This window comes from Balaenoptera musculus, chromosome 8 (genome assembly GCF_009873245.2).
Source record: "Balaenoptera musculus isolate JJ_BM4_2016_0621 chromosome 8, mBalMus1.pri.v3, whole genome shotgun sequence".
In the NCBI taxonomy this organism is placed as follows: domain Eukaryota; kingdom Metazoa; phylum Chordata; class Mammalia; order Artiodactyla; family Balaenopteridae; genus Balaenoptera; species Balaenoptera musculus.
Window position 1 is genome coordinate 78,779,543 of NC_045792.1, and position 15,650 is coordinate 78,795,192.

The window sequence follows — 15,650 nt, forward strand, 5'->3', positions numbered from 1 at the left end:
AGGACCAGGACGGTTTCATACAACTACGGTCCTCAAGTAGGTTACAAATTGTTGAAAAAGTTCCATTAATTAGGAGAGAGAAAAGCCATAGTGATCTGTACTTTTAAAAGTCTTAATTCTGAGTGTATTTTATTTATTTATTTTTTGGCCATGCCACAAGGCATGTGGGATCTTAGTTCCCCGACCAGGTATCGAACCCTCATCCCTTGCACTGGAAGCGCGGAGTCTTAACCACTGGACAGTCAGGGAAGTCCCTCTGAGTGTATTTAAACTTTAATTTCTTTTAACCTAAAGAGAATGTTAGCATATGATCAGCGATTGATTTCAGAATGAGAGTAAATAAAATCAAAAGGCCAGCACCTTAGAGACCAATGTTGTTTTCCTTTTCTACATAGAAAAAAATGGTAAATAAAAATTTAACTGGGAAGAAAAGGTTTAATTTTAATATAATTAGAATAATATATTGGAATAATACAAGGTTTAGGATCAGAAGACCCGCCCAGTCTTTTGTTCCACTGGTATTTACATACTTAGAAGAACTGGGTTTGGCAGTATCTTCTTCAAGAGCTTCAACTTTCAAATATCCACTGATGCTTACTATCTTTTAGTGGTTTAAACAGGAAAGTGAATTAATAGAGTACTAAAAGATTTTAAGTCTTCTCATTGACTGACAGTTAACCCAAAAATTCAATTAAACAAAATATTACAAACCCTAAGCATTCCAATCAGATGTTACTCACCCATCTAACTGGGACATTCTCTGAATCATTTACTATACCACAATGGCAAATATTATAAATCTCTGAATAAAGGCAACTAGTACAAACCAAAACAACAAAAACAAAGATCCTACTCTTGATTACACACAGCTGCACTATGTCTTTTGCTCATATCGTGGTACAATGGACAGTTTTGAAACAGCCAGAATTCTCAAACACTTTAACAATAGAAACAACAATAAAAGTATCCTAAGCAAAATGGAAACCTTCATCGCATTTAGCATATAAAAGCAGAGATGGTATTCAAACCCACTGTTAACAATTAGCAAGGCAACTGAGATGAGGGAGAAAACAAAGAAACAAAACAACTTTTCCAGTATTAATTTTATAAGGTTCAAAGTTCCAAAACTGCCTATCATACTAACAAAAACCAAAGTTTTTGAAAAGGTGTACAGCTTGGCAGACTGAGCTGGTTTTACCATGTCCTTTTGTAAGAAATATCAATCTTGTGCGCCATTTTTAACCAGAAACCTAGATTAGTTTTCATGACTGTGTTATCTGAAGGCAAGACTTTAGTCATGTATTAAAGCAAATTAATAATGAGCTGAACTTAAGACCGTTACTTTTTTTCCTTTTTCTGCAATGAAATGCAAAATTGCACTGTCAACTTCCCAAATGTGATCATCCAAAATACGAATAAACTTACAAGGTCTCCAGGTTATCGAGTCCATCGAAACAGCGTTGACCCAGGCTTTTAATTTTATTGTTATGAAGATGCCTATGGAAAAAAGCATCAAAATGACTTTTGCCTCACCCAGAAGCAACTATTATAATGTTTTACATGTCTAAATTGGTAGAGCTTAAAGGAATGGTGCAGCTAAACATTGCAACACTTGACTAATGGAAAACAAATAGCATTGGGTAGATATCTCTTGATAAACACTGCACAGACTCGGATTCACTGAACATAGGAGGCCAGTGGAAAAGGAACATATCTCTAGTGGAAAAGGGGTGCACACGTGGAAGATTCTTGAGTATTTACCCATATCCAAACAAAAGTTTTGATGAGCTTTTAATTATATGAAGCGAAACTTTGATGAGTTCTCCTATGGGGAGGTGGGGGAAATGTCAGCTTATATCAGTGAGAATCGGTAACAGATTTTACAAGAAATGCCACTTTATTATGTCCAAGTTTTTGAAACAACAGTAAATCACATACTCTTTGAATAGACAGTAAAAACATGAAAGATCACTGAAACTCATTTTCTATGGGCGTCTCCAAAAGGATTCTGCCTCTTTTAACACTGAATGCATTGCTGGGATACAAGTAAAAGCTGTACCAGTGTTTGCTGAATGACCCACTTTCTTCTCCTGACTACAAATGGCCATTTATTTTTGAGAGATTCAACTGTTATCATCGAACGTTACTTTTTAAAAAATTATCCTGTTTTGTATTTTTAAAAGTCAGCACATGTAATTTTGTAAAAAAGGCAGATCCCCCAAACACCAGCTCTCCAAGAACATACTCAGTGAGGTACTTTCATAACAATTTGTCACAAGAACTGTGCTGTTGCCCCCAAATTAACACAAATATATAGTATTAAAAGGGGTGGATACTTACAGAACCACCAGGCTGGACAGGTTAGTAAATGCAAAATCCGGGATGCTGGAGATTTTGTTGAGAGCCAAGGTCAGCGCCTGCAGGGTCGGCAGATTGCTGAGGGGATGCACTGGCACCTCTGTCAAACTGTTGTCATCCAGCCACAGATGCCGTAACTGAGTGAGCCCCTCAAAACTGTCCTCAGGCACTGCGGTGATATGGTTGGCATCTAGACGCCTGACAGAAAAAAACAACCACCTTCAATAACGGATTCTAGCGGAATGAGTCAAGGCAAGTCACACAACTCTCAGGGTTCCAAAAAAAAAAAAAAAAATGGAGTTATAAAAATGACCAAAGCCACAGCATCCCTTATTTCTTTAATTTCACTAGAAGTTTTCCTAAAATCTAACAATGTTTCCAAGACCAGCATATGGAAGGAACTCAGTTGTCTCCCTTCCTTCATAACAAAGGGATGCGTACAAATCTGAATCCTTCAAGAATCCTTGGCTAAGCACGACTGTACGGCAGAATGATATATTAAAGAAAGAAAGAAACCCTCAAAGCTCAAGCTCGAATTTCATGTTTCAGAATGTACTTATCAAAAATATAGAAAAACAGGGACCTCCTTGGTGGCGCAGTGGTTAAGAATCCGCCTGCCAATGCAGGGGACACGGGTTCAATCCCTGGCCCGGGAAGATCCCACATACCGCGGAGCAACTAAGCCCGTGCACCACGACTACTGAAGCCTGCGCTCTAGAGCCCGTGCTCTGCAACAAGAGAAGCCATGACAATGAGAAGCCCGCACAGCGCAACGAAGAGTAGCCCCCAAAAAAAAAAAAAAAAAAAAAAAAAGAGTAGCCCCCGCTGGCTGCAACTAGAGAAAGCCTGCCTGCAGCAGCGAAGACCCAACACAGCCAAAAATAAATAGATAAATAAATAAATTTATTTTAAAAATATATATATATGTATATAGAAAAACAACAAGAAGAAACTAAGCTGACCAAATAATCTATTTTACTTACAGTTTTATAACTAATATTTGATATTAAATTTAATTGCTATTCTGACTTGGTACCAAAGGGGAAAGAGTAAGAACATATTTACAATTTTTTTCTACAGCAACAAACCATTTCAATAGATTCTCAACAATCCTTATTACCACCAGGCAAGTTAAAAATATAAGTGTCACGTACTGGCAAAGCAACCCTCTCCTCTTCTCTTAGGCCTAAGTACATTTGAAAAATTAGTTTGTCAAAATTAACAGATATTAAGAAAAAGGCAAACTGTCCCGAGGAAAAAATTAAACAGCTCCTTCGATCAACGTTACTGTGGCTTTAGAGTTTCTTTGATTTTCCCCCAAATTTTGGAATTAAGGACACCTTACTAATAGGATTACCCATACTTAAAAATTAAATCCCCATCTGAAAATCTGAGAAACCAAGTCCTAAATGTTAGTGTTGACACAACCAGGCGTAATTGTTGGAATAACTGCTTTTCGCCAAAATGACAAGTTAGTATTAATATGATGAGGAACCGTATGCACCAGGCAAATCACAACTTTCTTCGCAAATACCTTGTTGATATAACCTCACTATTTAAATCCATATCTCACAGGCTTGGATCTCTTGGTGAAAATTACGGAACACTAGAAAACAGCTGCAAGGCCAAAACGGCAGCCCATTTTTTTAAAGAAATCAACTTTGGCAGCCTTCAAGTTCAGGAAATTCTGACTTCAGAGTGGTTTTCGTGCCTCCTGTTTCCCTGTGCTGCTCCAGCTTCGGATCCTGCCATAAGTGTCCCTTTCCCCTCCATGCAAGTGCTGAGCCCCCGCTCCCAACTAACTGCCCCAGCCCCAAATGCAGTCTCCTTTCCAGAGGCAGATTGGCCGAGGTCAAAGACCCTTGGTCCCAGTAAGGATCTGATGGAAGCCTTCTGCTTGATAGGATAACCTGAAGGGCACTAAAAAGTGGGGAGATTCAGAAACTGAGCAGCTGCCTTAAGAATCCACTTAGAAACAAACAGTTTTAGGTTTGTTTATTCCTTGTACTTTCTAGAACCTACCTATCCCTGAGAAGAGACAGGCATCCTTTATATAACAGACTGGCAAAGTACTGGCTACAGAGCTGCTTAGCAGATTTTCTTTAATGAGTAGATGGCAGTGTGTTCAAGCACACACACACATACACACATACACACGCACATGCTTCACAGCCTCAAGGAACTTCTACTTAGGGAGAGAGAGACATTTTGTTGGGGTGGAGGGAGTTAAGGACATTTATTTCACATTCACACATCTGGACATTTTCTATAAATAATGTGGAGCTGAAATATAATCATATAATTAACCATATAATGTAACTAAATCATGCAATTAAATTCTACACGCAGCTAATCTATCTGCAATTCATTCAACACATGTAAACTGAGCATCTTGTTAGGCACAAAAGGTAAAAATGGTGAACACGACAGGAATGAGGAGACTGACCCACATTCTAGTGAGGACAGACCCACAATATAATTAACAGACTGAAAAACGATTGCAGAGCGCTTAAAAAGTGCTATGAAGTAAATAAGCAGGGTACTGAGGTCAGGATTAGCAGGGGCTGAGGCGGAGGGTAGCTTCTTACAATGTATTGGTCAGGAAAAGCATCTCTAAGAAGGTACCATTAAACTGAGATCCAGAGCAAGTGGCAAAGGAAGCTTGGCAAGGAGTGTTTGAGGCAACGGGAACAGTGAGGGCAGAGACTCAGTAGCAGAAACCAACTGGGTGTGGTCCCATCAACTCCCAGAAGGTCCGAGTGACTAGAACACAGGAGGAAGAGAGTGGAGGGTCCAGGGAGACACAGATGCGGATGCAAATGGGGACCAGATGACGCAGAGCCCCATTAGGCCAGGTGAGGATTTAGATTGTATTTTAAGCACAAATTGAAATCCCTCCCCAGTTTCTCAGTGTCACAACAGTTTAAAAGTTTAAATTGCTCATGTTATAAGAATGAGGATAATGTTCATTCACACTCAAGAAAATAATGAGCAGCGCTCTCCACACACACACACACACAACACTCCACTGACATTAAGTCCTCTCTATATGTGTTTCATTAAGATGTACATCCAGTATAAGGTGAATAAGTATTAGGGATGTAATGCACAACATGATAGATACAATTAACACTGCTGAATGTTACATATAAATGCTGTTAAGAGAATAAATCCTGAGCTCTCATCAAAAGGAAAACAAAAATTTTTTTTCTATTTCTTTAAGTATCTGTATGAGATGATGTATTTTCACTAAGTTTATTGTGGTAATTATTTCATGATGTACGTAAGTCAAATAATTATGCTGTACACCTTAAACTTATACAGTACTATATGTCAATCATATTTCAATAAAACGGGAAGAAAAAAAAGATGTGGCAAAAAACTATAAGAAAAGTTGTCTAGGGCTTCCCTGGTGGCACAGTGGTTGAGAATCTGCCTGCCAATGCAGGGGACACGGGTTTGAGCCCTGGTCTGGGAAGATCCCACATGCCGCGGAGCAACTAGGCCCGTGAGCCACAACTACTGAGCCTGCACGTCTGGAGCCTGTGCTCCACAACAAGAGAGGCCGCGATAGTGAGAGGCCCGCGCACCGCGATGAAGAGTGGCCCCCGCTTGCCGCAACTAGAGAAAGCCCTCGCACAGAAACGAAGACCCAACACAGCCATTAATTAATTAATTAATTAATTAATTAATTTTAAAAAAAGAATCATGAAAATTTATCAGATTGTATTTCCTGTCAACAGGATGAACACAGTTAAAAAAAAAAAAAGAAAGAAAGAAAAGTTGTCTAGACGTTTTTAAAAAATTTATTTATTTATCTATCTATCTATCTATCTATCTTGGTTGTGTTGGGTCTTCGCTGCTGCGCACAGGCTTTCTCTAGTTGCAGCGAGCAGGGGCTACTCTGCGTTGTGGGGCACAGGCTTCTCATTGCGGTGGCTTCTCTTGCTGCAGAGCCCGGGATCTAGGTGCGCAGCCTTCAGTAGTTGTGGCACGTAGGCTCAGTAGTTGTGGCTCGTGGGCTCTAGAGCACAGGCTCAGTAGTTGCGGCGCATGGGCTCAGTTGCTCTGCGGCATGTGGGATCTTCCCAGACCAGGGATCGAACCCATGTCCCCTGCATTGGCAGGCGGACTTTTAACCACTGTGCCACCAGGGAAGTCCCTTCTAGACCTTTTTAACATAAGTCCAGTATTATATACACCATTTAGGCTCCTGCAGAATTCTGTGCTACACCCCACCAAAGAAAAGGAGTGGTCTTAACTTAGCAAGATAACCAGGTGAGTTCTGAGCTAAGATAGTAATGAAACTACCTTCTATGCAACATAATAATACAACAATAAATGCACAGACAAAATTTCCTCTGTTAAAAATTTCCCCAAATTGTAAAGTCAGCCATACGTAAGAGATCAAAAGGAAGAAATCTGGGAAAATGGAACCCTTAAATAAAAAGTTAATGAGAAAAAGGATTTGTGGTGACTCAAATGGTTAATCCTTACGCCTCAATCCACATGTGGGTGTTGGTGGCACACCCATAAATGTAATGAGTTTGCACTTACACTGAGATCAATGTTTCACAGAGAAATGGTCTTAGGAAGCGTGGCTTTGTACCAAGGACCTACACTATTAAAATTCATCCTAACTAACAGACCAAAAAGAAAAATACTGTAACTGATTCTTTCAATAGGGGCAGTAAATGGCATTAGATATCTCACAACGTGAAGAGATTATGTGGCTTAAGTTATTTTACCATTTCAACTTCATTTGGCAAGAGATAACTATTACTTTATTTAAGTGCACTTGAGTTGCTAAACAGTTAACAATGTATTAACTAAATTCCCTTACTATTTTTGTCTTTAAAATGTGCTTCTTTTCCCTATTCTCAAAAGCCTGTTTTATATCTTACTGAGACTCACATACTTTTTTCTCTTGCCGTAAGTGAAATTACAATAACAATTTTAAATGCAGCTATTTACTGATGAATGTCTATGTTATCATAAACACTTGTTCTGTGTAATCAAAAGCTCTCCCTTTTTCTCTCTACTCCTCACTTACCAATAATGTAGACATTATAGTATTATATTCTGTTACCAGTTTCAAGTTCAAAATACTTAAATTCTGTTACGGTAGAAAACCTAGGAAATTTAGTCTTTGAAATCCTTTAATAGTCAATATAAGTGTGAACAACTATAAAGAAAAAAATTCTAGTGGAGCAAATTCTGACATGTCATTTTAATATCCTGCTCAGGCAACGCTTTAGCCATTTTCATGGCTTCATGGAAGGTTGTTAGGTTAGCTTTTTATTAATATCTACAATTCACTTTCAGATTTTATAGCCATCGTCACCCACTTGCAGCAAACCACTTCTGGTCAATTTCAAGCCCTAATGAACTTTGCTCCTTCTGAGCACTATTTCAAAACCACAAGGAAATCTTTCATGTAATTCAGGTCTGAAGATCAGATTTGCAAACTGACTCAAGTGTTGATAACACTGTTTTACACCAGGACAGAATTTCAATTGTATCTAACTTGACCACTGCACCCACTATGCTAACAAACCCATGAACATTTCCTTCTTAAATAAAACAGGCCTGGCACATAGCTCCTTATATTTCTGATACATATAAAAAAATCCCAATGCCTTTATTAAAAAAGTAGTTTGACTCCTCTCCTTAACCCTACCTCCCTCCCATCCCAATTTGGGAGATAATTTAAACAATGCACTGCACTCAGTGAGTGATGAGCACAGTATGCTTGTTTAAAACATTATTTTAGAGGAAGAAACCTATGATTTTTGTGAAAATACTTTATTTTTTTTAACTTTTTATTTTATATTGGAGTACAGTTGATTAACACTGTTGTGTTAGTTTCAGGTGTACAGCAAAGTGATTCAGTTATACATATACATGTATCTATCCTTTCTCAAATTTTTTTCCCATCTAAATGATCAAAAATACCATGTGCACTTTAGAGTACTTATGGACCACAAATTAGAAAAAAATCTATTTGTATATTTTCTTGGTAATTTTTCTAATGTTCAAAGATTTTAGCTTTCTCTTTTTCAGCCTTCCAACTAGACAAAATGATTATTTTGATCATTAAGTCTTGGGAAATAAGAACAATCCTGTATGAAGGTTTTGAAGGAAAACAAATTCTGAAGAAGCAAAAGAAAAAGAGAACTATTTAAAATGTCTAATGAATTCAGATCCAAGGGAGGTAAGATGGCTCCTTCTGTGTACATCCGTCCAAGGTTAGAAATGGTGCAGAGGCAGCAAAATCACGGAACTCATTCCAACCTATTCCCTGAAATAGTCTATTTGGAATCCTATTCAATTAGTGATGGCAAATAATGAATCCTTATGTTCCATAACTCGGCATTTGGTGAAATGAGCTACTTAACAAATATCTACCTTAAATTAAACGTATATTGAAACCAGAACTTAAATGGCCAATATCCCAGATACTCCTTTTTATGATAGTACATACACTTTAAAGTTTAACCTTTACAGCACATGCTATGCTTTACTAGTACATATTTTCATTTTCATATTACTGCCCATTAACTACCAGACTATCTAATCTAAAATCAAAGGTAATCTATAATTTACAATTTCCAGTGATGTGCTTTTGGAGCAGTTATAAATGGTTTTATATCAGCGAGTGGAAGGGACAAGCCCATCAGTCACTTACTTTCACCTATGTCTTCTCTAGCTCATGTGCATCTCTACAAATGCTCACCTTTACAGTTATTTCAAAGGGCAATAAAAAAAAATTTATGGGACAGATTAGTACACAAATATGTGATGTGGTTATACCCTAATTTTATAATTAAAATTATAAACACCTAAGTGTGATAACTATTACAGTTTTTCATTCAGTGATTCTCAGAACTTCTGTATCCATGAGGATGATCTGGGGAAATTTTTTAAAATACAGCTTCTTGGACCCTACCTTTAAAGAGACAGTATCATGACTCCTAGGGTATGGCCTAAGAATCTGCATTCTAGCAATATCCCCCTAGTGATTTTGTTGAGGGTGGGCCAAGTGCCACACTTTGAGAAACTAGGCCCTAGTCCCACTGTATTTAGTGTTAGGACATGAACTGAGGCAATGCAAATTTGTGTTCACTGTAGTAGAATAAGAAACTAATGAAATTGCTTGTTTTAAAGACTACTTTTTCATTACTTTCAGATGATTCCTTCACCTAGTTAGGCAAATTGGGTAATCTAGTAATCAAAAGAAAGAACAGATAAAACAGTCATCATTATTAATATTAATAGATTCTACAAATGTTTACTGAGCACTTACTACATGTCAGATATTGTTAAAAGTGCTTTTCATGCATTAGAGTACATGGTAGGTGATAAGCAAACTACTGCACAGAGAATTTTAAATAACGTGCCCCAAACCAGCTACCAGCTAACAAGGGGCAGAGTGGGGATGCAAAACCAGACAGGCCTGTTTCAGAATTCTAATTAATCTGAATTTATCTGAACTTCCTTTGAGAGCAACGTAAACATTCTGACAGATAAATATGCAAAGGGCTTCTCCTAATCTTGGTGAGAGATTACAACAACCACATGCTTCAGTTTAGTGCTTCTCAACCTTTTCTAAAACCGAGCCCCTGAAGACAGAGAAGCTGGATCTTCTAACCCAGGGATGGGGAGACCTGACAACACTAGTCCACAACACGCAGTCTAGTCATGAACAAATACCTGTTTATGTAACATAAAAATGGTTGTTTCTTTCGAATCTTCTGTGGGTTTGCATGGTTCCTGTGATACTACTGCTGCTTACCTGATCCCCCCACTCTAGGGGGAAGCGGGGTGTGCATAGCTAAACCATGGAGGTAATGACCCCCGTTCTCCAGGTTCATATACATATTAACACATACATACGTTTATATGGGAAAGAATTCAAACAAGAATAAAGTGAAGTGCTATGCAAAAAAGCTTTTGAAAATAGTGGCTAAACATGATAAAAACCAAGAGCTGAAATCTTTTTTGTAATTTAAGTATAGTTGATTTACAATGTTGTGTTAGTTTCTGGTGTACAACAAAGTGATTCAGTTTTACACGCACACACACATATATATATATATATATTTCATATTCTTTTCCATTATGGTTTATTATAGGATACTGAACATAGTTCCCTGTGCTATACAGTAGGACCTTGCTGTTCAAGAGCTGAAATTTTGAACATTCCACATCAAACCAAACTTTCCTCAAAAAAAAACCTGAGAAAAAGACAGCACAGGCGATTATGTCAGCACTCCTGGTGAGTGTTCAACATCCACAGATGAGGGTCCATAATTAATTTGCTCTGATGATCATTACCACCTGAAACAGAAACCTCTCTGTGGCTGTTTCTTGAGCGTCATGGCATAAGACTCTAGAACTTCTGTACACACATAACCCTGATTCCACAGAGGGTGTAATCACCTGCTACATGCAAGCTTGTAGCTTTCTCCCAGCCTTGGAGACAGGATATTTCAATGGACATTTCAGTAACAGCAACTAGCCATCCCCATTTTTATCCCAGATGAGAGGATACATCTCTTCTTTCCCTAGGATTCCAGTTCTTTACCTACTTAGTAGCCAGAGTGGTCTCCTAATGATTCAAGAATGCAGAAAACCAAAAAGTTACTTACAAAGACTGCAAAGCACTCAGTCCTCGAATGGCTTCACTGGGTACTGTTTTCAACTGGTTGTTCTGGAGAGTTCTGGAAGGAAATTTTTGGTTAGTGAATAAGAAGCAATTATGACCATTTTTTCTTAGAAGAATTTAGAACCATTTCTTTCCAAAAAAATCTTTCCAATAGCAAAAAAAGGAGGAGGAGTCGAGGTGGAAAGCACCCAAGATAAGAGAGTTGCCACAGAGCAAGAGGCATTTGTCGTAAAGCCAGAAATGAAACCTAGGCCACTGTCCCAAGCCATCTCCTAACACAGACCTGCTGGGTCAGCCAGGATTGTTTCATTCTCACGAATTAAGGCACCCTAATTAATATTCATCACCCAAGGTACCATTAGTGTTAACTGGGAGGTATAACAAGTTAACTGGGAGGTATAGCAAGCAAACCCACTAGAATCCCTAATGCCTTTTCAAATTGAAATAAAGCACAGCCCAGAAACACGTACATTAGAGAAAGACAATTTTGTCAAGAGGACAGCAGACCCTGACTTCTTAGGGGGCAGTGGCCACGTCCCCAGTGAATGCAGGGCCAGGGCAGAAATAAAGCTTTAATTATCTAATACTCTCCGACCTGGAGAATGGAGGTACAGATCAGTAATGAACATGAAGTCTTTACTAGTTTTGCCTAATGTCCTTCCTGGTCATATTAATGAAATGACTGCCTGACAAGAATCATCACCACCGAATGGAATGGAAAAGGGCCCGTCTAACTCACTGAACCAGAGAGGTCTAGTGACTTACAGATGGTCACCCAGCGAGGCAGTGGCGAGGTGGGGTCGGCAGTCAGTTCACCGGCTCCCCAGTGTGCCAGTTCCTCACCACTACCAGGAATTTATTTCCTGATCTCTCGCAGGCCCTGTAAATCATAGGCATCTCAATTCCCTTTAGCTCTAAAATGATTTTACATTTGGAGATCTTGGAAGCCTTTTTCCCTTTAGGGTCAGCTCATGCAAAGTTCTTAGAGCTATAAACGAGGTAGAAACAAAACCTTACCAGTGAAGTTTAAATACGATTTTGATTCAATGCATTAGCCACACAAAAAGCCTAACATTCAATTGTAATGCACCAGAGGTCAGAGCGCCTGTTATTTAGACGTTAACTTTTGTTATCTAGACCCAAGGTTGCCTAAATCAGCCTCTAGCCTCCCACACTACCCATTGGCCACTCCTTAAATCTTTTAATCCTGAACTAAAAGAAACTGTGCTTAATCTAGCTCCGAGCATGTTGACTACGCAGAAAGAAAATACACAGCCAGCTGTGAAACTCTAAAATTGCATTACTTACAGAACTTTGAGTTCTTTCAACCCCGACAAGGCCTTTGGGTGGATAAAAGAAAGGTCGTTGCCAGCCAGTCGTCTAGGAGAAAAAAAAAGTAGCAAGAGAAAAATAGTAATTCAGACTCTTAAAATTCATAACTCACAATAACCCAATCTGCTATTGAAGCTCTACATTAAACATCTCTCTAGTCTATCCGACATTAAACATGGACTTAAACCTCTGCTAAAGTGATCCCAAGGTTCTTCCAATGAGATAAATGCCTCTCGAATTTTTTTTTTTAACTTCAATACAATAATTTAAACAGGCACATTTTTATTCTGGTGAGGTCAAGCAAGCCAAAACATATTAGACCAAATTAAGTTTGCTATTCATGGTCACTCTCGGTCGCTTGCGGTGTTTTCCAGGTGCCTCATAAATACAGAGCACTGGGCAGCAGGCAGGAGTTTTATACAGATCAGAGCACACCAGTCTGTCAAGGAGGAATGAATGCCTTCGGGAGACAAGGAGAGCCTGTTATCTCTCCATAACCAAGGGCAGCATATTCCGTGCAAAAGAGAGGCAAAAAGTGAAAGTCACTATAAGCATGACTTTCCAAACAAAGGCATGTTTTTTTTTAAAAGATAAATGTTTTCCTAAAGACATTTCAAAGTGACAAATTTAAGTGCGAGTAAGAGTGGAGTAAGAAAAGGATAAGAAGTCCTTGGGTCCTTTTGTAAGAGAGGAGCACGCAATTCATCCTGAGCCCCACGTTTTCTCCCATTTTCCCAAACACTCAGACATGGGAGGAAAAGTTGGACAGAGAACTTTAGGGAGAAGAAGCAGGAAGCAGGGCAGCAACTCGTATGAGTGACTTGTAAACAGGTGAACGGGAGGCAGGTTTTCAAGTACAGTTGACCCTTGAATAACAGCGGGTTTGAGCGGCATGGGTTCACATCCACGCAGATCTTTTCCAATAGTAAATACTGTACCACACAGTCCGAGGCTGGCGGAATCCGTGGATGTGGAAGAACCTTGGATAAGGGGTGGGAGTGGGGGTGATGATACATTATCAGTGGATTAACCCCCATGTTATTCAAGGGTCAATTGTATTGACTTAAAAATGATAGTTGCATGCCCCGATGATTAAACACAGGACTGTTCCAGCTTCCTGGTTCCATCAGGGGAACTCTCCCAAGCAATGAGATTCTGTATGCGTGATTTTTTTAAAAAATGCTTTCTCCCCATCAGGTCTTAGGATCATAGTCATCAAGTCATATTAAATCCTCCTCGAATGGGTCTAATTTCCATTGCCCTTTCTCTTCTTTCTGTAAGCACCCTGCCCTCCTGAGCCTTATTCGGCAATTCATTCATTCACTAAAAAGTTTCATTCACTGATTAACAAATATGAGCACCTATTCAGCTCCAGGCAGAGGACATCCTTTCCTTAGACTTCAAGTCCCCCCACTTCAATCTGTTCTTCTTAGACACCCTGATTTTAGGGACATAAGGAGGGCTCCTTTACCCTTCCTAAAACTTGAAGTCACAGAGATCTGAAACTCTATTTTTTAGACGCATTATTTTCTCTTGAAGTTTTTGTCCCAGTTAAAATGCAAATAGCCCTGGAAAGGATAATACTTGATCCTTACTAACTAAGCATTAAATAAAACACAGAAATGTGTACTGAAGATGTGTGTGTGTGTGTGTGTGTGTGTGTGTGTGTGTGTGTTGCAGGGAATGGGAAAGTGAAAGAGGACTCAGAAACCAAGAGTGAGTGTGTAGAATTATTTCTTCAATTGCAAGGACAACCATGCTGGATTCTCAGGCAACACTACAGGTTTAACACAGGGTTCATGCCCCTAAACTAAATTCTCCCTAGAAAGCCCTCTCACCGTGCACGACTTTGTTTCTCACAAGGCACCCTAGCACCTAAGCTCTAAACTGCATGCCCTTCAAGGGCATCCCTCAACCCAGGCTCACAACAGCTTACTCTGCACCATCAGCCTCATGGCCTTTCACCTCATGGGGTCCACCATATGTAAAACGAGGGACCGCAGAAGATGGTGTTAAGACTTTTCAACACTTCTATTTAAAACTATTCCTCCTCAGGAAATCCTCTGGGCTCTAGACTAGCCAGCTTGACCACTATGTCCTTAAATGCTTCACCTCACAACCTCATCTTCACCCCTTAAATCCCCGACTCCAGTGTGACTTCCCTAGAAAATGTCAGTTCTTACCAACATGCCTTATGTGTGAATTCTTGGAAGGCATAACTAAACAGGCTACCTTCTACTGGCTGTTTCTAGCACATTAGTTTTATAGGCCAAGTACAAAAGCTTCCAAGAACAGAGCATGCATCCCACAATTCTGTCACCACCTACCAGTGTGTCAACCCATTAGTCAGAAATTGCATTCTCAGCATTTCCTCCTTGAAGACAGATAGCATCCTATAGTCTACCTTAGGGCAGGCTTAGTACAAGCCCTCTCGAGGGGCTTTCTACACCCCAGACTCACTAATTACATTCAACTGATAATGCTCCTAGCTGTAATGCAGTGTGTAAAAGGTCACATTTTATAAGATCAAATTGGACCATTAGGACTAGAAGGGACAATAGCCTCCTTCCCCCCAGGGCAGCAAGTAGTCACGTGACTCTGTTATCTGCAAGACCAGCCTTAAGAAGCTCAAGTCCACCAAAAAATGAACAGTGTAAACAGACCAAGGCTGTCACAGGATTCTTGTGCTTTCGTCTCTTACTTTTGAATGTCCCCCTATCTATGGGCTTTCCTTGAGGAGTTCAGTCTATTGTACTAGGGCTCATGAAAAGAGGATTTTACAAGGTGACAAAGGAAGTGGCAAAGCACAGAACACCTGATTACCTTTACTTGTCAACAGAAAACAGTGCTGAGCCACATTAGCCAAAACATTTACTTCCTTGTCCCAATGAGCTGCCTCTTTATAAGCCTGGGAAAGCTAAAGGAGCCTAACTTCCAAAAGCATCCTTTCTTTCTACACTACTTCCAGTTCAGAGAAATGACCAAATGAGCTGTGCACGTGACTTATCCTGAAACCCAGGCTTGCTCTCTGGAGAAGCCAACACTGCTAGGATGCGGGCGGGGGGCGGTGATAATGCTGAGCAAGGGGGGGCTCACACCACTCTGATTACTTCGTTCCTTAGGAGAGTAAACAGATCAGGTGGAGCCTTCAGGAATCTACCCATGTTTACCTAGCTCCTGGGTTAATGAATAATAAACACGGCAGCCTCTGCAGCTTCAGCAATTGCACCCTCCCAAGCCTCTTTATATTTTGCTGATGTTATGAGCCAGTACTTCTTATAGTAGACCCTGG

General features: G+C 39.6%; 1 protein-coding gene across 1 annotated transcript in view; it reads right to left on the minus strand.

Moving 5' to 3' along the window:
* LGR4 (leucine rich repeat containing G protein-coupled receptor 4) overlaps nt 1-15,650 on the minus strand; it is a 97,840-nt gene that overhangs the window by 15,778 nt on the left and 66,412 nt on the right. Inside the window, exons 3-6 of the mRNA XM_036860345.1 lie at nt 12,335-12,406; nt 11,010-11,081; nt 2,341-2,556; nt 1,426-1,497 (exon numbers count right to left, since the gene is read on the minus strand). Of these exons, the coding sequence (XP_036716240.1) occupies nt 1,426-1,497; nt 2,341-2,556; nt 11,010-11,081; nt 12,335-12,406 (432 nt within the window). The remainder of the gene's footprint in view (nt 1-1,425; nt 1,498-2,340; nt 2,557-11,009; nt 11,082-12,334; nt 12,407-15,650) is intronic.